At 35.6% G+C, this 26,256-nt stretch overlaps 1 protein-coding gene across 1 annotated transcript in view; it reads left to right on the top strand.

Moving 5' to 3' along the window:
* ALMS1 (ALMS1 centrosome and basal body associated protein) overlaps positions 1-26,256 on the top strand; it is a 199,904-nt gene that overhangs the window by 41,889 nt on the left and 131,759 nt on the right. Inside the window, exons 3-10 of the mRNA XM_090281447.1 lie at positions 1,424-1,619; positions 5,740-5,857; positions 6,983-7,353; positions 8,551-8,700; positions 8,959-9,077; positions 9,184-9,328; positions 9,986-9,990; positions 11,763-11,922. Coding sequence (XP_090137573.1) covers positions 1,424-1,619; positions 5,740-5,857; positions 6,983-7,353; positions 8,551-8,700; positions 8,959-9,077; positions 9,184-9,328; positions 9,986-9,990; positions 11,763-11,922 — 1,264 coding nt within the window. The remainder of the gene's footprint in view (positions 1-1,423; positions 1,620-5,739; positions 5,858-6,982; positions 7,354-8,550; positions 8,701-8,958; positions 9,078-9,183; positions 9,329-9,985; positions 9,991-11,762; positions 11,923-26,256) is intronic.

Genomic DNA, 26,256 nt, shown 5'->3' with positions numbered 1-26,256 from the left:
TAGAAAATGAAAACACTAAAAAAAAATTTATGCACCCCCATGTTCACCGCAGCATTATTTCTAATAGCCAAGATCCAGAAACATCTGAAGTGCCCATTGATGGATGAATGAGTAAAGAAAATGTGGGGTATACATACAATGGAATGTTATTCAGCCATAAAAAGAATGAAATCTTGCCATTAGGGACAACATGGATGGACATTAAGGACAGTATGCTAAGTGAAATAAGTGGGACAGGGAAAGTCAAATACTGCATGATCTAGCTTATATGTGGAATCTAAAACAAAAAACTAAGCCTTAGATACAGAGAATAGTTGATCCCAGGGTGGGGAAAATAGGTGAACTGTTTTCTTTTTCTTTTTTTTAATTTTTAGTTTGAATAAGTTAAAATTTTTTAAAATGCTGATTAATGAATCTTATATTATGACTGTCATATGACAGAACATGTTAAAGACTGCCAGCAAATATGGTTTAAAGTCTGATCCACCACTGCCAAATAAGAAATGGGAAGATGTTGCAGTATAAAGTTATTGCTATCCTTTATTAGATTTAATTGGGAAAAAGGAAGCTGTAATGTAGTTTAATCAAATTCAGTGCTAATTCCTAATCAAATTAATTCAATACGAAAATTTTTTAAAAACTTTCATAGCATCACAGAAAGAATATTTTTAATTATTAACCCATACCAAATTTGGAAGAAAAATACCTTATAAAACTGGTTATCATTAGTATTTAATTCAACTTTAATTTAACATTGCTACCTAGTATGGTCTGTGGGTTGGTGCCAGTCCCTGAATTTCTCATTACTGGTTTTTCAAGAGATAAGTACAAAAATTGAGATGAAGTGTTTAGAATCTTTTGTAGCATTTTGACAGAGTGCTCTTATGTTTTTAAGAACTAGAAATTAAACACCTGGGCTTATGTTTTATATTTTGAGCTTAAATTTCATTTTTCTAGTTATTTGTATTAGTTTAAAAATTTATGTATTGTTTTTATTTACTTATTAATAATTTTTATTAGTATTTTAGTAAGATGTCTTTTTGTGATGCAATAGAAGTAGGAAAAACTGATCTTTCCCATAGTTATTTTAGAAGTATTGCTGTGCATCCTGCCACTAATGTAAGAGTATAAATATTTGAAAGACAAATGTATTACTTTTCATAGATGATATGATAATGTTATTGAGAGGAGCAAAGCGTTCCCTAGAAACTGGTTTAGCTAATAGAAGTTCAGTAAAGTGGTCACATGTAGAGAATATTGTAGCTTTAGGTTTGGATATTTTTTTTCCAGAAAGCTTTACTTTTTATAAACTTTGAGAATGTTATCAAATGGGAAACTGAGTGGATGTTGTTATATGAATGTTAATATGTATGTTAAATCAGTTAATAACTTAGCATATTTTCTTTCAAAATTATTGTTTTAGAGAACAGAATCTTGGCATTTTCTTCCTCAAGAAATGGACTCTTCCCACACCTCGGATACAACCCAGACAAGGTTTAAAGTGAGAGAGAAAGGGACAAAAATGACAGACTTCCCCTCTGTGGAGGAAGATATATTGACCCAATCAGAAAATCAAGTAAAGGAACCCAACAGAGATCTCTTTTGTTCTCCATTGCTAGGTAATGCCTCTTAAAAAAAAAAACAAACTAGTAGTAATACCTCACATTTATAAAATCCTTACTTTTGGGGAACTTTGAGTCCTTCATTTAAATCCTTTCTTTTTTTACAATTTATTTTTAATTATTTTTTCCCATTATCATTTATCCCTCTTATAATCCCCTCGCCCTGGCTGGTTTGGCTCAGTGGATTGAGCGTCGGCCTGCGAGCTAAGTGTCGCTGGTTCGATCTTCCAGTCAGGGCACATCAGAGAAGGAAAACTCTGACTCCAAAAAACCTCCGCTGCCTTGCGGCATACCTCTTCAGGGGAAAGGCTAAGGGAGTAAACCCCGACAGAAAATCCGGAGCCGGAGTCCCTAAGGCGGTTTGACGTTGTAGTCAACACCGGCAGCTCCTGCGGCACACCTGAAGCCAAGCTGTATTGACTCTGTCTTTCCCTTGGACCCTTCAGCTGCGAAGAGAGGGGGGGTCTGCTGCATGGGCAACAGCAGACCCTCCATATCACCCTGCCCAGGCTCTGTAGCTTCAGCTTCACTGGAGAGGACACTCCAGCGTCATCGCAAGATGTCGATTCAACACGGGAGGAGACAGATACCGTGTCACTCCCGAGTCGGACTGCACAACCATTCTCGGCGGTGCAGATAGACTCTTAAGAAGCTACACCATCGTCTCTCGAGATGGACGGCTGCCGACGACGACGAATTCCCTCACCTACAATCACCACACTGTTGTCCATGTTTTTGAAATCCTTTCTTGAGTTGAGGAGCTCTATAATACCCTGCTTGAAGATAATAGCTTATTTTTGGCTTTCCACACAGGTCAGCTGGTGTAGTTATGTTAAGTGTGCAATTGCCTCTCATTTCATCTTACTCTATTGCACATAGAAGGCAGAAAGTTGATAACTTCCCCTCAATCCTGAATTTGTGGAAGTTTTTCTTGGGGTAAACTATATTATCCTTCGATTACTCAGTAAATACAAACAGAAAACAAATGTTCGTTCTTACCTCATTAGATTCTTAGAATTGATTATGGCATTACGTTATTATTCTCAGTTTTTGACCCAAAAATTGAGATAAAGAGGTTAGTTAAATTACTTGTCGGAGGTAGATCTTACTGCTTTCCTTTTCTGTATATGTAACTGATTTATTGGCTCTTTACAAAGGGTTACCTTTAAGTTCCTCTCAAATCATCAAAATAGGAGATAGAATAAATTGTACTGCTACTACTTTGGGTCATCATGGATATATACAAGTGAAAACCGATACAGTAATTTAAATTTTTTCATGACAAAATCATAGTTCAGACAAATATTACTTTGCACTTCCTTCCTTCGGATTTTTTTTCAAAAATTGAAAAAAATACAACCCCAGATTTTTTGAATCAGCTTTTGTCAGAGAAATGGGTGAAACCATGAAGTTGTCTTGTTAGTTTTTTAGAGGAGCATGAATAGGAGTTAAGTTCTTTTCAAATATAAACTAATACTATTCTAATCAAATATCAGTGCTAGTGTATTCTGTGATATGGATCAATAAAGTCAACTTTAATTTTAGCTTCCCATTTTGAGAAAGATGTTGACAACATCAGTGTTCCTTTATGGGAGGAGATGACTATGGTAATAGATGAAAGAGGAGACATTGCCATAATCGGGTATTCAAAGAGCTGTCATGCCAAAGAGGAAGCAACCTATTTTTGTTAATTCATTTATTTAACAAATATCTAAGTGCCTATTGTGTGTTTGATGCTAGGGATATATAAATGAAAGCTATCTCATTTTGGGAAGACAGTCCAGTAAACAGAACATATTAGCGCCATGTATGAGTACTGTAATGGTTTATAGCAGGAGTGTGTAACCTACAGGCCAAGACCTGATTTATTTAGAAGCTAAGAATGGTTTTTGCATTTTTCAAGGATTATAAAAACAAACCAAAAAAGTGTATGCGACAGAAGCCATAAATGACCAACAAAGCCTAATTAAGTATCTACTATTCGGCCTTTTATAAAAATACTTGTGAACGCCTAGTCTGGAGGTTAAAATGAGAATATATATCTTATATAAAGGCTGTTTTAAATTTGGTATAAGAAAGAACTTGCCCTGACCGGTGTGGCTCAGTTTGTTGGAATAAAGGTTGCCACCATTCAATTCCTGGTCCAGGTACGTGCCTGGGTTGCAAGTGTGGTCCCTGGTCAGGGCACTTGCAGTAAGCATCTGATGGATGATGCTTCTCTTATTGTCTTTCTCCCTCCCTTTCACTCTCTAAAAATAAAAATAAATAAATAAAAATTTTTTTTTAAAGAAAGAACTTACTACTAGAACCATTTATTAGTGGAAAGGCTATGTAACAAAAAAAGTGAGCTTATGTCACAGCAAAATGTCAAGCAAAATTCTCTAATAAAAGAATTTCAGCATTTGGTAGGAGATGGTGCATCTGGTTTCTAAAATTTTTTGTAACAAAGTTTTATAACTTTGTCTTCTCATATCCTATAGATGAACACTTGATTCATTGCTATTTTGTTATGCATGAATACTACAGTCATTGTGGGGTATATTAGTCTCACCAATGGCAAATGTCATATGAAAATGGATGCCAGAACTGTTTGGATATCTCAAAAAAGAGTGATCCAAGCTATCAACAGTGTCCAAATGTGAGGAAGTGTGGAGACTTTGTTAGAAAAAACCTTAATGGTTCTTAGAGAGGTGAAGGACTTACGAAAGTTATGAAATCAAGGTTATGAAGGTTTATGACTAAGTCTGAAAGCCAAGGCCAAAGAGGAATCATAACAATTAGTCCTTGGTGGTAAAGGTTTCTCATTTTTAATTAATTCAGTAGTTAAATAATAAATTTTCTGAATGCATACTAAGTATAGCAGGTATTTTGCTAGGCACTGAAGATAAAGCTGTGAATAAAGTACACATGGAGTTTTCAATATAGGTGAGAAGCGGACAGACCAAAAATTAAAACCGGAGTGTGATAGTTATGATAGGGAAAGTATGCAGTTATTATAGGCATTCTGACATCAAGAAAATAAACTGTAGCAACGTGATTATTACATATACATATTGAAAGAACCCTTTAGTTTTAGCAAAATATCACCCAGCTAAATTAATATTAAATAGGATACTGTTGGTTATATAGATTTGTTTCTATTAATATTTAATTTTTTGCATTGTAGTTGTATGAATGCTAAAAGGAATAAGGAGTTTATACCTATTTTGTATATATTCAAGGGCATTCTAATAAGAATTATTTAAGCTGGTATTCAGGAACTCATAAGAATTCTTTTTTCTCTAAATTCTCAAACATGGTTACAGGACTACTTTGCACACTTTAAAGTTACTGAGGACTCTAAAGACCTTTTGTTTAATGTAGGTTATTGGTATTTTTCCACCTTAGAAGTTAAGAGTCACCGATTTAAAAAGATTAACTCATTAAAAATAAGTTTATTGCATGTAACATAAATTACATAGTTTTTCAGAATAATAGCTATATTTCAAATCCAAAATATTTAGGAGAGTATTGTTGTTCTACTTTAAAAAAATTCTCTAATGTCTGACTTAATAGAAAACAAGTATTTTCTGATATTTGCTTCTATATTCCATATCATACATATCACTTCTGGAAAATTCCACTATACCCTTCTGAATGTTTGAGAATGAATAAGGCAAGTGATATCTTAACATTATTTTAAATATAATTTTGACCCTAGGCACCTCCTGAGAATATCTTAGGGACCACACTTTGCTATAAGATGGAAAGAAACACTCATAACAGTTAAGAGTACTTGCTAAAAATTAGTGTTTAGGTTCAGATCTCATTCTGGCACTTAGGCTGTTTGAATGTGGACAAATTACTTTATGTTTCTTAAGTATTGTAATCATGTTTCCTCACCTATAAAATGGATATAATAATACCTATCCTTTAAAATTGTCATAAGGATTAAGTGAAATATTGTAGGTTTAGTTCCTAGACCTTGTCAGGTAGGTGCTGCTGCTGTTGTTATGTTACCATACTAAAGCTGGTAGAATCTTCCAGATGGCAGCATGTTTAGGTTCTTGAATGTATTATGTAAGCTAAACAGTTAATTTTTAGTATTTACAACATTTTCATATTTGAAACCTTGCAGTCATACAAGACAGCTTTGCTTCTCCTGATTTGCCTTTGCTGACATGTTTGACAGAAGACCAAGAGTTTGGGCCTGATTCCTTATTTCACCAAAGTGAACTGGATTTTTCACCTCTGAGGTAGGATGATTTTTTTTTTTACTTGCATGTAACTTCTTTTCTTGTTCTTAGTTGTTACTAATATTAACGACTTCAGCCTAAGGTTAGACTCTGGGGTACGGTTTAGATTGTTTCAGCTCACACACTGACGATAACAAAGGCCCTGAGTTAAGTAAGACATGATGCATATCAGTTTGGCATAGTAACATATGTTTGTGTAAAGATGAGCCAGGTTACTGAAATAATTTCTAATATATTCTAGCATTTCAGGCATATTTTAATTTAGTAGGCACACTGAATTTTTCTTCTTAATAAATCTCTCCTTTTGCTTCTCATCACACAACCTCATTTTGTGAAGCATTTATTCCATGGTCACTAAATTGTTTGGCACTCTCGTTTTAGTCAGCTGATGTTGAATGAGCCTTATCTGATAGGTGTGAATATGAAGTAACAAGATTTTTATAATGATATATATAAATTAACAGTTATTCTAAATCAATACCCTTTAGAATAGTTATAATGGGAGGCAAGTCTGGAATTATCCAAGAGTGTAAGTTTTCCTTTTTTAGAACAAAAAACAGACACCTTAAATTAAAAACTATACAGGTTTACTGAGTTAAAATGTCTGCCATCCTGCTATGTATTACTTTAAAATTACTTTTATGAAAAGTGTTTTGTACACAACAGTCAACCAGTGATTAGATTACTGTTGTGTTGGGGGAGGGAATAGATCACTTCGTAATTGGTTTTCAAGAGCATAATAAATGACTACTAAAAGAACTAATGTAGGTTAAATAAATTTTAAATTATGGTGGGTGATAAACATTTTAAATAGTGAAGTTTGAATTTTTCTTTTAAAGAATTATTTTTTTGCCAGTATGAAATTACTCTTTTTTTCTTTTTGGCAATAATGGTGTGGAGAAAATATCAGGGTCACAGGGTGGTAGTTCAACTTCTGTTTATAAAATATTTGCCCTCTTCAGACATTAACCACTTTAAAGAAATTTGAAATTAGAACTTAGTTTTTCAACACACTTTTCAAATAATCTTGATATCAATGACATATCAGTTTTGTATGTTTTCATGTTGGCATTTAAAAAAAATGTTTTAAATGTATAACTTTTTTATTTTTAACTGTATTTTCAGGGGAATTCCTGGTAAGTCTGAAGACACAGAATGGTTTTCTCGACCTTCGGAAGTTAGTGAGGCTTTATTCCAGGCAGCCTCAGAAGTAGCTTCAGACTTAGTTAACAGTCGCTTTAGTGTACCTCAGCACACACTTATAGAGAGTACACCTGTTGAGTCTCAGGGCTCTTTTTTACATCCTGAACAAGGAACCAAAGAAGAGACTGTTTCATCTGATACAGTTGAACTGAAAACCCCCAAAGATTCTGATAACTATGTTCCTGATGCTGTTTGTTCATATATGTCATGGAAGACACAAGAAGTTACACAGGAACCAGAAGGCACTTTAGCTGATAAAGATCAACTTTCTCTTTCAACTTCATCTGATACAAGTGATGAACATGTAACTCCTAAAGAAAGTGACAGTTTTGATGCTTCTTGTTTATATGTGCAGTATTGGAAACAGGAAGCTTTACAGCAGTCAGAAAAATATTTAACCTGTAAGGACTATGATTCTTGCTCAGATTCATCTGATACAATTGATAAAAATAAAATTTCTGAGGGAAGTAGCAGTTTTAGTGCCCCCTTTTCATGTATGCCATGGAGCAAACAGGGAGCTTCACACCATCCAGAAACATGTCTAATCAGTAAAGATCCTGTTTCTTTTCCAAATGAAGTTGCTACTCATTTTAATAATAAAATGTCATATTCTTTCTTGCATTGTTTGTTGGAAAGAAGAGGAAAAAGTGTTCCGTTGATGCCTGATAGTCATTTTGATAGTGTTTATTTAAGGGTTCCAGCTGAGAATGAGGTAAAACAAAAGATGGTTTATTTGGAGGGTTATGAAAGAAATGAAGAAGGCGTGGTGAAAGAATTATTTCAATGTTTTGAACTAAATGAAAATAGCAATACTTTAGTATTTTCAGAGGTATGTCCCAGATCTTCAGAAATACAGTATAATGAGAATGTTGTAGTTCCTGATAATTCTGTAAAAGTTTCAGAAACACATATACTCTCCAGGGAGCATGATATCTCTAAGGTAGAGACTTCTGGTGATCTTCTTCAGTATATTTCATCCAACTTGGATGAGACATCAGAACAACTGTATTTTCAAGAGGAAAGAAACCAAAAGGCAAGTGCTTTTGGTGGGAAAAATGTTAATGCTACTAAAAATGTAGCCTTTGAGGCAGTTATTGCTTCTATAGAGCCTTTGAAGAGAGAGAGTACAGTAAATGAAATCCAAACTGACATCAATAAATCTTTAACAAATTACAGCCAAGAAAGTGAACCAAAAAATTCACATCTTTTCTTATTAAATTACAATGATGCAAACTCTTTCTTTGATAAATTTAGTCATCCACACTGTCAGTCTACTCCCAGGGTGTTGGAACCAGCAGCTTTAAAACCATTGTTTCATAAAAAAGATGATGATGCTAGCTCTCTGTACTGGCATACTAATGTAAAATCACTCCCCAGTGCTCTTCAGGAAATGTTCATTAGGCCACTTTCTTCTGCTTCTTTAAGTGAAAAATCTCACAGCCAAGTTGTTATTTGCAAAACACAAAGCCCTCTGTTTCAGTGTGATGTAGACAATGAACCATTTCTTCCCATTGCAGAGAAGGCAGGATCTTCAGACATTATTTACCCACTGAAAGTATCCTCTTCAGATTCCTTGTTTTTGCAAGATGTAAAGCAGCAAACCTTTGAAGAAGTTGCAGATTCCTCAAACTATATCTTGGGTAAGAATATAAATTCCAGTCATGTCATTGAAGGTCCATCTGCAGCTGTAGGAAGCAGCTTTTCAGCAAACTTGGTGGCACATGATGCAAATTCACAAGGTGCTTCACCAATGAGCAATGATACGTCATTAATTGCAGTTGGCCAGGAGACATTGCTGAAAGCTGATACAGGCCTAGGTGAAATTCCTTGGCCTATGGGAGCCAAGTCCTCCAATTTTATGATACATACAATTATGCACAATGACTCCTATTTTATAGAGGGCCTGCAGCAAAAGTCTGAGTCTGACATCTGTACTCTGGATGGTGATACTGAACGCTGTAGCCTAGATGAAAATGCTGTTGTATGCAGTGAAAGATCTACTGAACTACAAAAAGAGGTGAGATACAATAAAATGATAGTTGGGGAAAACATGGTCTTGTCCAGTATTGTTTTAGGAAATGGCATTGTTATTTGTTTTTATTTTTCTTCTTGCTATTTCCCAGATATGTGACCAAGGTGACTTGACTGGTGAGTGCATTGAGCTAGCATGTTTAGGAAATTTGATTGATGATCTAGAGATTTGTGACAACTCCTTGCCCTGGCAGTCTGCTTTACAACAACCATCCAAAGAAGAGAGCAGTTTTGTAAGTTTTTCCATTTGACATTTTCATGGGACAACGAAAGATATATTTTAGTTGAAAAATGGGAATAAAAGTACCCATTTATGTCCTCTAATACCAACTTGCGACCTATAATCTGATTTTCATCTGATATGCAGGGGTTTGCTTTATCAATTTGTTAGAGATTGGCATAAAAGAAATGTTTGAATTTGTAGACTTTTAAGACTTAGTGAGTTCTCTGGTGTCCTGGAAAAAGCCTTTGGCACTCCTAGGCCTTTCATCTTGAGGCATCCTAACTCTTCCAAGTTGTGTCAGCAAGAATCTTTGGGACAGGTCGTGGCCCAATACACCACAGTTGCGGGTTTGATCACTGGTCAGGGCACATGCAAGAAGCAACTAATGAATGCATAAATAAGTGGCACAACAAATCTCTCTCTCTCTCTCTCTCTCTCTCTCTCTCTCTCTCTCTCTCTCTCTCAAATCAATTAAAAAAATTTTAAAGAAAATCATTTGGGACACTGTTGAAAAGAGTAGACTTGTTCATGGAGATATTGAAATATGCTCCCTCCCCCCCCCCTTCAGTGTTCAATGTACAAGCTTTGGAATAGACCCTGGAAATATTCAAGTATTTCTTTTTAAACACTCCTGAAAGATTTGACTTCAGAGGTATCTTGAAAATTATAAGAACCTGTATTTCCCCAAGAAGGATATTGAGGTACTTGTTGTCCAAACTAGTCAGTGTCCCCAAAGGGAACTAACTATCCCATTCTCACATGAGCAACATACTTCAGTATTATTACATTTCTTTGCTCTTTATTTATGCCATTATTATTCTCTGTGTGTGTACTAGAAGATTATAACTTTGGGGTGTAATAAAAATTCTGTTTTACTGTTTCTTTTATACAAGGCTTCGTTTTCCTGGATCTTTGGATTCCTTGGCTTTAATTCTTAGTCCCATTGCCCATCTTTTGTCTGATACTGTCAGCCCTGCTTCCTTATAATATATACTTATATCCTATGTAGTTCTATATATTATCTGCAGATAATACAGTATATGTGCTATACCTAATGTTACTTTACTTTTCCTGTTTTCCCAGGTATAAGATTATTATGGTATTGGAAAATAACTAGTTACAGTTGCAACTATTAGACCTTTATGTTCAGACAGTTGATAAGAGGAAATGAACAAATATATTATGATGAACCTTTCCTCTTTTTAAGTTGTTGAATTAAAAAGCTTTTAATATGTAAAACTGTTAAACTAATTTTATTTTCTTCATTCTTAAGTAGGCATTGCTTAATTCTAATTTTCAATCTAGAAACAGTGGGGATGAAAGTGGTAACTTTGTGCTCAAATACTGTGCTAAGTTTTTCTTATAAACATCAATTTGTTTAGTCCTTTTGTCAATCCTGTTAGGTAGGATTGTTGGGAATTATTGTCATCTCCAATTGTACAATTGACAGTTAAGGAACTTGCTTGTGATCATTTAGCAGGTAGAACTATAATTTAAAACTAACCTTATCTGTGTACTTAACCATTACGCCATAAACTACCTCCCTGTTTGGCTGTTTTTCATTTTCAATACAACTAAAGCCAAGATTTTACAGTATTTTGGCAGGAGTGAAGGTTTTGAAGTCTGTTTCAATAAGAATGAGAAACAAAATCTGGTCAGTTTTAAACTTGGTGTTGCTATAGTTTTGATAATACTACTTTTATAACTTCTATCAACTTTTTCATATAGATAAAATATATTTTTAATGAAAATATATTCAGTTAAAAGTGATGTACTGAGATTAACTGACCACATTCTAAATTTTATTTGCCCTAACATGGTGAAAAGTTGTATGTGTTTATGTACTAACATCACCAATAATGTTTACTAATTCCTTTTTCAGCAAGTACTTGTTGGGTCCTGATAAAACTTTAGGAACTTCTTCATCAGCATTTAACTATCAGTTTATATTTCCCACTACTTTTGTTTCAAGAAATGTAAAGATTTTTGTTTTTTGGTAACTGATCACAGATACAGTTTTTTGATGCCTTTATTATTCTTCTAAATATTTGTGAATTTCCTGAAAATTTTCCTGTTTTCTCTTCCCTCCCTTCCTCTTTTTTTCCACCATACACCTCTTTCTCTTAAAAAATCCTTGTAACATACTTCAAATTCTGCAATAATCATAATATTATACGGAGAAAACACTGAGTAATAAAACCCTTAGGCCTCCTATCTGTAATATTCTATACAGACAGACTTCCAGACACTTAGAATAATTTATAGTGTCTTGGAATAGACCAAACGAGATATGATCCGGATATGAATTCAGGAGGATTGAGAATATAATCTTAAGGAACTGGTATAACTGGTTAGTACTTATTTTCTTAAAAGTGAGGTTTGTACTCAAAATATATATTTTAGCAGATGAAGTCTAAAATTAATCTTATTTTTTGTCTCTTTTCATAGGTAGATCATTCTAATATGGATATTAATCAGTCTTTTTCATCTGTATTGCCTCCATTTGTTCCTCATGAGCCAAACAGAGAGTTGGAGTATCACTCTTCAGATCTCAGAATGTTGAGGGTGTCTCCTGAGATTATGCCAAAGACCCTCAAACATTTATCAGGTATGTAGAAAAGGAGATATTGTATCCTTATGGCTAGCTTGTGAAAAATATCTTGCTATGGCTAATTTTTTATTTTTGAACTCCTGCAATAATGTTAACTTTTGATTAAGTGTATTTTTAAATGTCCAGGTCTCTTTTATTAGATGAATCATTTGATTTTCATCACATTGTTCATGACAGTGTTTAGAATTGAATTACATGGAAAATTCTGAATTAGTTTGTTTCTATACTCCTTTCTGTGATTTGAAGGGAAAAACTTAATTGAGCAGAAGAGGACAACAGTAGGTACAAGTAAGTTTGTAGAGAGGAAATAGCTCAGTTTTGTGGCAGAAAGCAAGATTATCTGCTGTGGGAGGTGGGGACTGGTGGAGGTGGTAGGGGCTTAGAGGAGAGTGGCTTGGTGACAGCTTAGAGTTTATGTTGACATGAGTAGGAGATGGAGCTGACTAAGGACGAGCAAAAGGATTGGCAGGTAGTTTTGGGAAGTCCGCTGAGGCTAGAAATGAGTTTATAACATTGTCAGCCTATGGCTGAGCTGCCTCCAATGCCCCGGCTCAGTTGGAAACTTCCTGTCTGGCAGATATCCAGGACACTATTTTGTCTGGGGGGAGTGGGAGGTGGCTAATCTCTCTAGTGGAGAAGAGCACATAACTTCTGTCTCCCGTGCCTTTTATTGAGGAGGGGATTCGGGAGCTACAAGGTCAAGACTCGTGACTCATCAATAAGCTTTCAGATGCTTGGGTTACAGTTGACAGTTACTGATTACAGGTGTCTATATAGAGAACACAGTGACCAGTCTGTGTCAGGGTGTGCTAAACATCCCGATGCCACGCTGACATCAGGTGCAAGGCTTCATGCATTTTTAGCTACACTTTGTTTATAGTTAACTGAGAGATAAGAAAAGCGGAGCAAGCCCTGAAGCATAATATACATTCTTTAAATGCAATTCCCATGGGAACTTTCTGAGTGGTCTTTGGTCCTGTCTGCTGCACAACCTTTCAGTTTTCCACTGAGACTGGGGGAGCCTGGCTCATGGCTTGGGCTACAATTCCCAAAACCACAAGGAGCAGTTCCCCCACATCAGCCTGTATAACATCTCTTGTTTTCCTCTACTACAACTCAGGAATGGAGAAGATGAATTATAGGATTGATCCTTGGTTGAGGAATTCAGGTGTGGTGGAAAGATAGCAGTGGAAGGGAATCAGGGACAGAAAAGTTGATCAGCTCTTGGTTTCAGCCAGCATACGAAAGAAAAGTCAGGAGAGTTGTTAGTCTGGGAGAAAATAAAGGAACAGAGGTTTGTTTATAAAGTCAAATATATGAGGTGGGTACTGAGAGAGCTAGAAGAAGGGGTAATTTTATCAGAATGTGTTAGTACATTTAAATGTGAATCAGTTTGAAGAGTGGTAAGATCCATTGCTTGGCCCTGAGGGGATTGAATAGTAGAAGTTGAATAAAGATCATTGGGGTAAAGTAAATTGAGATTTTGAAGCTAGTTTATTGGATAGATTATGTTTAAATATTTTATGATTTTGTGGGATTTGGGGTTTAGGGAAAGCCTGTGTACCAGACCTTGAAGTCTTAAAAGTGAATGGGAGCAACTGGGAATTTCAAGAACTTGGTAGATGGAGGATGGTATTGAAGCTATGTGTGGCCTAAGCCAAAGAAAGGAGGTTTTATTTGTATGTTTTTTTGTTTATTTATTAGAAGATAGAAGATATTGGTAAGGAAATCATTATGAGAGGTAGTTAAGTACCAACTTCCATCTTTCCTTGTTTCCAGAGTCATGGTATATGGGAGAGGGCTGCATAGACAATAATATTATCAAGAGGAAGTTCAAGTGTTTTTTTAAGACAAAAAGTTGGAGAATATTCTCTGAAAAAATTGGGGAAAGTTGTTTATTAAATAGCAGAATCGTTTCAAAGAGTGTAGAGGAAAGAAAGGAAAGGAATAAACATTGGGAGGAATCAAGGTAAGAAGAAAACAGCAGAAATAGAATATGGGGACAAGAGACTGGTAATACAGAATTCCCTCACTTATCGCAAGTATTACATTCTAGACCACCCTGCCATAGGTGAAAATCCGTGAAGTAGGAACCTTACATTTATTTTAGTATTTATATATATTTTAAGGCTTTATAAACCCTTCCCACACACTTCTATACCATTCCCAGTACCTTATTAACCTGCCCCACTCCCTTATTAGCCTTTCCCACACTTTTATAAACACTACTTATGTTCTTAAACATATTCTACACTCTTAAACCTACGTCACTTTAACAACATACGTATACGGTACCGCAAAATTCTGCGATATAGTGAAAAATCTGCAGTAAAAAATTAAATATAATATTTTTTAAAATCCTGCGATACAGTGAGGCCATGATAAGTGAACCACGATATAGAGAGGGACCACTGTATTTGCATTTTGTCTGAACCAGGGATTTCAGTGATAAGCATAGTTGAAACAAGTGGCCTCAAATATACTAAATTTTCAGAGGTAATTTTGATGTCAAAACTATATGAGGGTCATGGCTCATACCTGGCCTAGTCTTAGAGATGAAATGAGGACTGCCTTAGGATTTGAGAAGGGCATCATAACTAAAAATGTCTTTATGGTTTTCTTTTACAAATCATAACACACCTTGGTAAAGAACTCTCAGATTGCAGTTCACCTTCCCCTCCCCATCATATCCTTTGAAATTGTCCTCAAGGTCTCGGGTATTGTTCTTTTTTTCTTTCTTTCCCTCTTTGCATTTCAGTTTGGGAAGTTTCTATTGACCTAACTTAAAGCTCACTGATTTCGTTCCTCAGCATGTGCAGCCTACTGATGAACCCATGAAAGACACCTTTCATTTCTCTCATAGTGTTTTTGATTTCTATCATTTCCGTTTAATTCTTTCTTATAGGTTTTATCTCTGCTTATATTACTCATCTGTTCTTGCATGTTGTCCACTTTTTCCATTATAGTTGTCATTTGATTCTGTTTTGGAGGAGAACATAGGCTTTATATTATTTCAGCTTTTAAATTTTATTGAGGCTTGTTTTATGTCTTAGCATATAGTTCATTGTATAGAATATACAGTTTGCATTTGAGAAGAATGTGCATTCTGTCATTAGGTGGTGTGTTCTAAACATACCTTTGTTAGTTCTAATTGATTTATAGCATTCTGGTCTTCTGTATCTTTGTTGTTTTGCCTAGTTGTTTTCTCCATTTTTTAAAGTAAGGTATTGAGGTCTCCAACTATTATTGTTTGCCTTTTTCTCCCTTCTTTTCTACCAGATTTGTGTTACACATTTTGGAATATATTAAGTGTGTTTATATTTATATATTATAATTGATAATGTTATATTCCTGATGAATTAACTTTTTTGTGGTTATAAATTGGCCTTTAATTCTAGTAACATTTTTTGTCTTAAAAGTTTTATTTTTAATTTATTTTATTATATATTTTATTGTTTTTCTATTACAGTTGTCCCATTTTTCCTGCACTGCTTCCCCCGACCCAGCCCACCCCTTCTCCCACAGTCATATCCCACCCCGTTGTCCATGTCCATGAGTCATTTATACATCTTCTTTGACTAAACCTTTCCCTTACTTATCCTCCGCCTCTCCCTCCCCCCTCTCTCCTGATAACTGTTATTCTGTTCCTTGTTCAGTTTAGTTCATTTGTTTGTGTTGTTCCTTAGTCTCCTGTATTAGGTGATACCATATGGTATTTTTCTTTCTTTGCCTGGCTTATTTCACTAAGCATAATTCTCTCTAGTTCCATCCATGTTGTCGCAAATGACAAGAGTTCCTTCTTTCTTTCTGCTACATAGTACTTAATGTGTAAATGTACCACTGTTTTTTGATCCACTCATCTACAGATAGGCACTTAGGCTGTTTCCAGCACTTGGCTATTGTAAACAGCGGTGCTATGAACATAGGGGTGCATAGGTTCTTTTGAATTGGATTTCAGGATTCTTTGGGTATAATCCTAGCAGTGGAATGGCTGGTTCAAAAGGCAGTTCCATTTTTAGTTTTTTGAGGTAATTCCTACTGTTTTCCATAGTGGCTGCACCAGTCTGCATTCCCACCAACAGTGCAGTAGGGTTCCCTTTTCTCCACATCCTCATCAGCACTCGTTCGTTGTTAAAACTCTTATTTTGTCTTATGTAAGTACACTTGCTCTAGCTCTTACAGTTGTTACTTGTATGACATACCTTTACTTTCAACCTATTTTTGTTTTTTAACCTGAAGTGCATCTTTTGTAAATAGCTTATAGTTGGATCTTTTTTAAATGCAGACTGATAATCTTTGCTTTTTGTGATTGTTAAATCCATTCACATTGAATGTCATCATTGATAGGATTGGGTTTACATTTTCCGATCTACTTTTTATTTTCCATATTTATCATGTCTTTTTTGTTCTATTCATATTTTAATGCTTTTTATTGCATTAAGTGAATATTTCTAGTGTGACATTTTTAAGTTCTTTAATGATATTCCAGTTATTTATTAATGTTGTATTCTTAGTGGTTGCTGTAGGGCTTACAAAATTTATCAGAATGTACTCCTGATTTGTTCTCACTTTATTCTAATGTGATACAGGATGTTATTCCTATATAGCTCTATTCCCTCTTCATTTTTTTGGTGTAATTATTGTTATACATATTAAACCTATATGTGTTATAAACCATAATACATTGTTACAATTTATATAATTTTAATTATTTTAAAGGAGCTAAGAGAAGTAAGGAGAGCAAGTATTTACTTATAGAGCTTGTTAATTAATCTTCCAGTTTACCATTTCTTATTCTCTTTGTTTCTGTGTATTTATTACTATACAGTGTCATTTTTTTTTTACTCCACTTTAGCTTTGCTCTACCTGCCTCCTTTTGATGTTATCAAATTTTTTACATTTTTTATGTTATAGGCCCAATATATAATTATATACATACTCTTTATGTAAAATTGCTTTAAAAATCAGTTAAGAGAAGATAGGAAAAGAAATACGCAAGTATGCTGTTTATTTGTAATTATCTACATAATTATCCTTATTATCTCTATTTGGTTTGTTATGCACCTTAAATTACTGTTTGATGTCACTGGCTTTCAGCCTGAAGACCTTTCTTAGTATTTCTTGTAAGATGGGTCTGCTACCAACAACTTCTGGTTTTGTATACCTGGGAATGTTTTTATTTCATCTTTTTCAAGGATAGTTTTGCTAGGTTTAGATATCTCTGTTGACAGCCTTTTCTTTCAGGCCTTTGAATGTATTCCCACTGTCTTCTGCCCTTTATTATTTCTGAAGAGAGGTCAGGCATTAATCTTAGTGGTTTTCCCTTATATACAATTTTTCTTTCCTGCTGCTTTCAAGATAACTCTGTCTTTCAATATTTTGATTATGATGTGTTGTTGTGGATCTGTGTGTTTATTTTACGTTGAATTCATTGATCTACTCATGTGTAGATTAATGTTTAGTTTTATATCAAATTTGGGGCGTTTTCAGCCACTGTTCTTTGTTATTTTTTCTACTTTTTCTTTTCTGTCTCAGGCACCCCCCATTATATGTATATTGGTGAACTTAGTCTTGCCTCAGAGCTCTAAGTCTCTGTATTTTTTAAATTCTTTGTTCTTCAGTTTACATAATCTATTGATTTATCCTACTGCTCACTAATTTTTTTTTTCCTCTGCCTGCCCATATTTCATGTTTAGCTTCTAGGCAATTCTTCATTTCGGTTGTACTTTTCAACCCTAGAATTTCCATTTCATTGTTTTGTAAGTTCTATTTGCTTATTCTCTATTTTATGAGACATTGCCATTACTTTCCTTTAATTTTTAAAGCATGATTTCCTTTTTGAATATATTTCCTGCTTTGAAGCCTTTGCTAAGTCCTTAACATAGTTTCTATTTCCCACCCATTCCTCCCACGACATGAATGTTTCACTCTTTAAATTTTATTTGTATGTCTCACAATTTTTTGTTATAAACTGAACATTTGAGATAGTATATTGTTGAGCTGGAAATGTTGTTATTTTGCTTATGTGGTTATTTAGTGACTGGGTTGGACTAGTTCAGTGAAGTCTGATTCCCCTGAAGTGTACAGCCTCTCTGACCTTTGCTTTCCCTCCATCCCCTGCTTCTATGCTTTAGTTTTCTTTTACTGTCTCTTCATCTTCTTCTTAAGCTTCTTGCTTGTATTCTACTATTGGTATCAGCTGTTAGCCTCAACTAATGGTAGCTAGCTGATTGCTGTATCATTTTCAACACTACCTTGAGGCATAATTTTGCCCCACTGTCTGATCAAGTTAGTGTTAGGCCCTTTTAAAATTCTAGCTTCTCTGCGTATGGTTTATTGGTATCATGTAGCTACCAGCTTCCTCTTAACTGATCATTACCAGGATTGCCATTGTTTTTGCCAGTGTCTTTAGGCTTTATCCCCAAGCTCTATTCCAAATAAAGTCAGTCTCTTCATGGAAGTGTGTGGAGCTCCCTGTTCTCATAGCTTGCCTCTCCTCTTGGGCAGAAGCTGTGTGACACTACTTTGAAGTTGGGATAATGGCCCATTTCTCTTGGAGTAACATACCCCTTCCATGTGATTGATGCTGGATGGGGATGATATTTCCTGGTCTTCTTGGATTGCCTTTTCTGGAGTGGAATTTTCACTCTATGAGTGAGCTGGGGTGGGGTTGATTGCAGCTCAGCATTCGCAGATTGCTGTGGCTGGGGTAAATCTTCAAGTGGCAACTGGATGGAGGTAGGTCACTTCTTGTGCCCTTCTTTTACAGCCCCTCTCCCAAGATACCCTTACTGTTTCCTGTTTACCATATCTGTTATTTCTATTGATGTATGCAGTTACAGCATTTTAAGTATTTGCTTACATTTTGTTTCTCCCAGTAAGACCTTGAGCTTCTGAGTGATGGTCCTGTGGTATAAGGCCTGAAATTAAGGTTCAGTATCACATGCCACCTTGAAATCTGAAACCAGGAGGTCCTCAAAAGGCCTGACCACAAGTTTTCATGCTCTGACCAGATATGTCCTTTACTTGGTGGGAAAGGCTCCCCATCTAGTTAGTTCCCCTATTAACTAGACCAGGTATGAATAATGGGTTTCACTCCCCTGCCAGCCTGTGAAATTATTCAGACATCTACCTGTGGGAACCAAGGGTCACTGTCCTCTTGCTATTATGAAACCTGTGTCCCACTTTCTGCTTGTTTATTCTGTTCCCAAGTACAAGCCCTATGTGGCCTTGCATGGTCCATTGTTCTCTTTCTATGGGACGTGAGGACATGTGACTAAGAAACTGCTGTCAGTCTCATTTGTTTGGTGTCAGTTTTCATGTTTGTCAGTCCCTATAATCATCATGCAGAAATCTCTCCCTCACAAATTTATTTATTTATATTTTTATTTTATGATAGTTATTTTTGGTAAGTATAAGTAGGATTTTATTTACATGGACACTAAATTGTAGATAAGGTGCTTTCTAGGATCCATATGCCTTCTCTGGAAGCCATTGGTTTATGTTTATGGTCATTAAATATTATTGTAGTCCCTCTCTGTATCACAGTTCACTTATCGCGGCCTCACTGTATCACAGGATTTTTAAAAATATTATATTTAATTATTTACCGCAGATTTTTCACTATATCACAGGATTTTGCGGTACTGTATACGTATGTTGTTAAAGTGACGTAGGTTTAAGAGTGTAGAATATGTTTAAGAACATAAATAGTGTTTATAAAAGTGTGGGAAAGGCTAATAAGGGAGTGGGGTAGGTTAATAAGGTACTGGGAATGGTATATAAGTGTGTGGGAAGGGTTTATAAAGCCTTAAAATATATATAAATACTAACATAAATGTAAGGTTCCTACTTCGCAGATTTTCACCTATTGCGGAGAGGTCTAGAACGTAATGCCCGTGATAAATGAGGGAATACTGTATATTGAAATGGGCCCTTGATATCAATTGCCCTCATTCCTTATATTTTTAATTGGCAAACTTCGGCCCTTCATCACGATGGGCAGAAAATGACTGCTGAGTTGGGTTCAAGTTGGGTTGAAAGTGGGAATCAACATAATTTACAAGTGAGGTAAAATAACAACACTTAACAGAATTTGAGTAATTTGAAGTACAGGTGAGATTGGAAATAGTATGACAAACTTGAGTTTGGATTATTGAGAATTGGTGACATCATTAGCAAATAGGAAATGAATTTAGTTTTAGACATGAGATTGATTTTCAGGAGACTATTCAATTTGGGGTGTCCTCAAAACCAGTTGAAAAAATGGGAAATTAAATTTGGAAGACCCCAACAATCTATGATTAAGTTATGCTATAAGAATAGTTAAGCTTTCCGAGGAAGCATGAGTATAGAGAAAATCAAAATGCGGAGGACAGAATCTTAACAGAATATAATAGGAAGGAGAAAAGGTAGCCAATAGAGAATACAGAAAATAAACAGATATTTTGTTTAAATTATTATTTAGATTTAGTTCCTACTCTTTTAGTTCCCATTCCTATTTTTTACTGCCATCATCATATCACACTGGATTTTGTTATATACCTGTGTAGGATTGTTGTGTCTTGGTTGATTTATGTAATAATGCTCTTTGTCCTGAGTAATTTTTTTCATTCTGAAGTTCACTTCATCTGACATTATAACCAATCCTTTAAAAAAATTGTACAGTATCTCTTTTTCCTCTTTTTACCTTTTTTAATGTCATTGTGTTTGAAGTAAATTTCTTGTAAACAGCATATTGTTGTTTTTTTAAAAAAATACTGTCCTAATATCTGTATTTTAGTTGGCATACTGTGTGAACTTTCAAGTATTTCCTGCTATTTCCTTTCTGTTTGGAGAACTTCTCAGTCTTTGAGGACTGGTGTATAAATGACAAATTCTGTTAGTTTTCTTCATCTGAAAATGTCTATTTCCCATTTACTTGTTAAGGATAATTTAAAAAGTTATGGAATTAATGTTTTGTAGTTTTTTGCTTTCAGCACTTGCAAAATGGTATTTCACTTCCTATTGGCCTTCAGATTTTCAGATGGGAAATCTATCAGTCAAACTGGTGTTCCCCTATAAGTAATGCATCTTTGCTTGTGGCTGCTTTGAAGATAAAAATTTTGTCTTTAGTTTTCAGAAATTTAATTATGTTGTGTCTTGGTGTAGATTTCTTTGGTTTTATCCTGTTCAGAATTCATTGAGCTTCTTGAATCTGTAAGTGTATGTCTCACCAAATTTGGGAAGTTTTCAGCCATTATTTCTGTGACTATCTTTAGCCTCCCACCTTTCTTCTCTACTTTTTGCACTCTGTTTATATGACTTATCGATCTTTTGTTGTAGTCCAAGAATTGTACCCCCCCACCTTTGTTTTCAATCCTTTTCTCTTTTGTTTAGATGTATTAATTGTATTGATCTGTCCTCAGTTCACTAAGTCTGTCTTCTGTCATTTCCATTCTAGTGTTGAACATCTCCAGTGAGTTTTTTTATTTCTGTTATTGCATTTTTTAGTACTTGAATTTCCATTTGGTTCTTTTTTATAACTTCTGTTTCTTTGCTGAGATTTTACCTTATTTGTTTCAAAAGAATTCTTAATTCCTTGGTCAAGCATATTTAAGATGGCTCCTTTAAAATTTTTATCAGTTAATTCCATCATTTGGTTCATGTTGGTGTTCGCATCATCATATTGTCTTTTTCATTCAAGCTGTGATTTTTCCTGGTTCTTGGTATTATGAATGATCTTCAGTTATAGTCTGTATATTTTGGATATCATGCTAAGAGACTTTGGATTCTGTTTATTCTTCTGTTTTAGCAGGCAGTTGTCCTATTTACATGTAGCATGTAGGGTCTGGCCTGTTTGTGTGGGCTATGGTTTCAGAGACTGTTTAGTTTTAAGAGGCCTTGCATTCTGGGCTACTTTATTCAGCCGTGCCATGAGGTTCATGCTTGATCCCTGCTGGTAATGCTTATGGGGGTAGAATGCTTTCCTCCTGGGCCTGCTGCTCTTGGGTGGGAAGTGGGAGTTACTGTTCCATAGGGTAGAGATGCTTTCCTGGGCCTGCCCGCTGAGCACCTGGTGCTGATGGGTATCCCACCTGATTCTTATTGATATCTGTGGGCATGGAAAGTGTTTCTCTAGACCCTTTGGTTCATCTAGGTAGAGTATGTAGGATGCTGGGCCCCTAGGAAGGAGACTGTTTTCCTAGGCCTGCTCTCTGGGCCTCTTAGTGCTGGTGAGCTTCTCACTCAGTTTCTGCCCGTGTGATTTGAGAGGAAAACACATACCTTGGCTTCGTTCTGTCACTGGGTTGGGAATCAGACTGGGAGTAAATTACAGGCCTGCCAGGTATGTTTAGGATATATAGAGTTAAAAAGAAAACCCAGGGAAATCGCTGTTACTGCCTTTTTTTTTTTTTTTTTTTAATTGCTAATTTGTTGTTCCTCAAGTCTCTGGTTCCTAGACAGTTGGCTTTCTGCTTTCCAGCATTTCAAAGTCTTTTTATGGTTGTCTGTTGAATTATTTCCAGAGAGGAACAGGAAAAAGTAAGTTTATGCTATTTTAACTGGGGACCAGAAAGCAACTTGAATTTTGACTATGTGAGAATTTGGAGACATTTGTCTTTGATCTATTGGTAGAAATAATCAAATGAGGGAGCCAGAGTGGTAAGAGTGAAGTATTTTTTTCAAGCAATATTGAATAAATTCAGAGATCTCAAGTCACAGAAGTTGGGGACACCTATGCTATGAAACTTTACTAACTTTTCTAAAATTTGCCCCATCATAATAATAGTTAACATTTATTGATTGCTTAGTTTGCTAAGCATTTTCATAGATCATATTATTTTATAGCTATACCTGACTTATGATGATAGTTATTGCTGTTATCTTATATGATAACTAATGAAAATGAATCTTGGAGAGGTTAAACAACTTGCCCCATAGGTGGTTAATTGGAGTGCCAGTTGTGAACCCAAGCAGTCTTCCTCCAGAACCTGTATTCTTAGTCACTATTATGGCACCTCTTGTCTTTCTTAAAACCAACTGTCCATGGACAACAGTGTGATTGCTGGCTGGGGAAGGGGACTAAATGGTAATGGAAAAAAAATAAAATTAAAGTAAATTTTAAAAAACCCAACTGTCATACTCTCCATGAATATTGATTTTATATTCCTCTTTCGTCTGTTAAATCTAAAGTCTTCTGACTGATTACCAAAACCTACTAAATTCTGTTTATCTGACTTATTTTTTTTCTTATAAAAAATTCTCACCCAAGGATATGTATTGATTTTAGAGAGAGAGGAAGGGATATAGAGAGAGAAACATCAGTGTGAGAGGGAAACCTCGATCAGTTGCCTCTCACATGCATCCTGACTGGGATCAAACCTGCAACTTAGGTATATGCCCTGACTGGGAATTGAACCGACAACCTTTTGGTGTACAGGATGATGCTCCAACCAGCTAAGCTACCCGGCCAGGGCTAATTTAATCTTCTTGTACATTTTAGTCATTCCAGGCCATCCATTTTGTGTGTTACTTTCTTTATTTTTTTACCTCTAGAGTCATGATCAGTCCTTTTCCTGTATTTCACTAATGCTTTCTCCCTTCCCTGAACACTGGTTCCTATCTTCACTATATCTGTATATTCTAGTTAAAAATTAAGGCCTAACTCAAGTTCCACTTTTTCTAAGAGAATTTTTGGTTACCTTATTTCATATTGTTCTCTTCATTTTTTGAATTTTGTTTTTATTTATTTTTTATTTTAGAGGGGAGGGGAGGGAGAGAAGCATTGATGTGGGATAGAAACACCGACGTGAGAGAGAAACATCGATTAGTCCACCTTCTATATACTCCCCCACTGGGTACCAAACCCATAACCGAGGCATTTGCCCTGACCCAGAATTGAACTGATGACCTTTTGCTTTGCGGGATGTCACCCAACCGCGTCACAATGGCTGGGCTCCTTTTTTGATTTTTAAATGCCTCTGTAGCCTCATCATAAAATAGTACACCAACAATTTATTCAAATTATTCTTTTGAGAGGGCACTACATTTTATTTCTATCCAATGCTTAACACAAATCTTGGTACATAATAAAAACATGAAGAGTATTGAAAATTGTTTCCTAACTTAAGGGTATCAGTCAGTGGTATAGTACTGGCTGTCCTCAGCTTTTATATAGTAGCAGGTAGAAACATTGTAGGAAACAGTTTTAATTTTAACTTCTGAGGTGATATCTGCTGTTGACTTCTACATGTAGGACTCTTACCTAATTGTGTCTCATACTCCAGATGTTTATATCCATCTGCCTATAGAAACTCCATTTGTACACCTCAGAACTTTGAAGAACCAATCATCTTCTCAAACCTACTTTTCCACATTTCCTCTCAGTGAGTGGGCGTCTTTGTATTTTTCTTCATTTTCATCTCTGTCCAAAAACCTAATGTTGTTGATTCTGATTCTCAGTGTTGTATATTCTCTCTCTCTCTCTCTCTCTCTCTCTCTCTCTCTCTCCTTTTTTTGGTATTACTGCTTTAGTGAAGGGAAACTGATCATCTTTTCTGCCCTCCTGTCCATCATCTGTATTAAGCCAGAATAGCCTTTTTGCAAGGCAGACCTGATGATATCACTTCTAGTTTGAAACCCTTGCTTTCCATTGTTACCTTTAGGATAAATTCCAAACTCCTGATACGTCATAGAAAGTCCCTGCTCACCTCCTTAGTCTCACACTTGTCTCTTTGATCACATTGAACCACTGCCATTTCTTCATTATGCTAGGCCCTTTGGTCTTCTTGATCTCACAGATGCTGTTTCCTCTGCTTAGAACACTTTCTTCCTCCACTTCTTGTGCCTAATTCCTACTCTTCATTCTCGACTTAGCTGTCTTCTAGGAAATTTTTTTTTTTAATTTATTTTTAGAGAGAGGGGAAGAGAGGGAGAGAAACATCGATGTGAGAAACAGATCAGTTACCTCTCATACACCCCTGACAAGTGGACGAGCCCTCAACCCAGGCATGACCCCTGACCAGGCATTGAACTGGCAGCCTTTCGCTTTGCAGGATGATGCCCAACCAACTGAGCCACACGGATCAGGTCTTCTAGGAAGTATTTTCTAGTTCCCACTACTCACCATGACTTCTTAGGAAAGAGTCGGTTACTCTTTATGTATTCTCATAGTATCCCCACTAATCGCTGCACTCAACACATAGTATAGTAATTGCTTATGTACTTGTTTTATCTCTCATAGAACTTTTAAGCTCTTTGAGAGTACAGATGGGCTTCGTTAATATTTTCTTTGCATCTGGCCATGAAAGGTGCTTAATATCTGTGGAATGAATTATTGAATATTAAATTAATGAAATGTCAGGATAGACTCAATGAAGAAGGGTGAAATAAGAAGGCAGGCTTTGTGTTCTTTTGGGGGATCAGTTCTCAAGGAAGTGGATCAAATGAAAATTTAAAATATACCTGATTGAATTACTTGGAGTTGTTATGAAGGCCTGTGGATTTGTTTCTTGCACTGTTGTAAAGCTTTTATTGTTCTCATTAGTGTGGGGGCATCCCTATTACTTGCATGGCATATATACCTTTCTTTATGTTTTTGGTGGTTATTGGGGTCTGTGATTCCTGCCTATGAACTTAATGATTTAACTATCCATTAGTATTCTTGCCATAAGTTACACTTAAATCCTAAACACTATAGGTTGTTGCTTGTTTTTTCTCTCTCTTAGATGCATTCTGGGTGTGGCTCAGAGTAAATGAGGACTTTGGTTTGAGGCAGGACTTTGGGAGGGTTCTCTTACAGATGAGAGGCCTGGAAGCAAGGCCTGAAATTCCATCTTCTTCCTGTCCTCTCTTCTGTGAGTAAGGTTGCACTTAATACTTGCCAGGTACTTGACATCTAATTTAATCTTCTCTACAATCCTGTGAGGGTGGTTTGATGAGTGAAATAACTTTCCCAGGGTTATTTTATTAGGAAATAATGTATTTTGGAGTTGAACTTCTGAGTGTAGAGTTCATTAACTTTACACAACACTAGCAGTTCTTTAGCTTTTTGAAACCACTGACCTATTAGGAGTACAGAGAGTCTATAGCCTAGTTATCTTACCAATTTCCACTTTTACATAGAAAAAGAACTTAATAATAGCAACAAAAAAAATTAGGATGTAGCATGAGCTTGTATGTGTGATTTAAGAACCCCTATAAACTTTTAAAACTCATCAATTTTATCACATTTAACTTAATAATTGTGTTGCAAGTTATTCAAATGGCATACATTTGTCAACAAGACAACATTAATGCAATATGATTATATAGGAACTTTGGAGCAGTTATTTTTACATCTGCTTTGTC

This window comes from Furipterus horrens, unplaced genomic scaffold (genome assembly GCF_987537825.1).
Source record: "Furipterus horrens unplaced genomic scaffold, mFurHor1.1.pri manual_scaffold_6, whole genome shotgun sequence".
Lineage (NCBI taxonomy): Eukaryota > Metazoa > Chordata > Mammalia > Chiroptera > Furipteridae > Furipterus > Furipterus horrens.
Note: the sequence above shows the minus strand (reverse complement) of the source record. Positions and strands in the feature narration are given on the sequence as shown.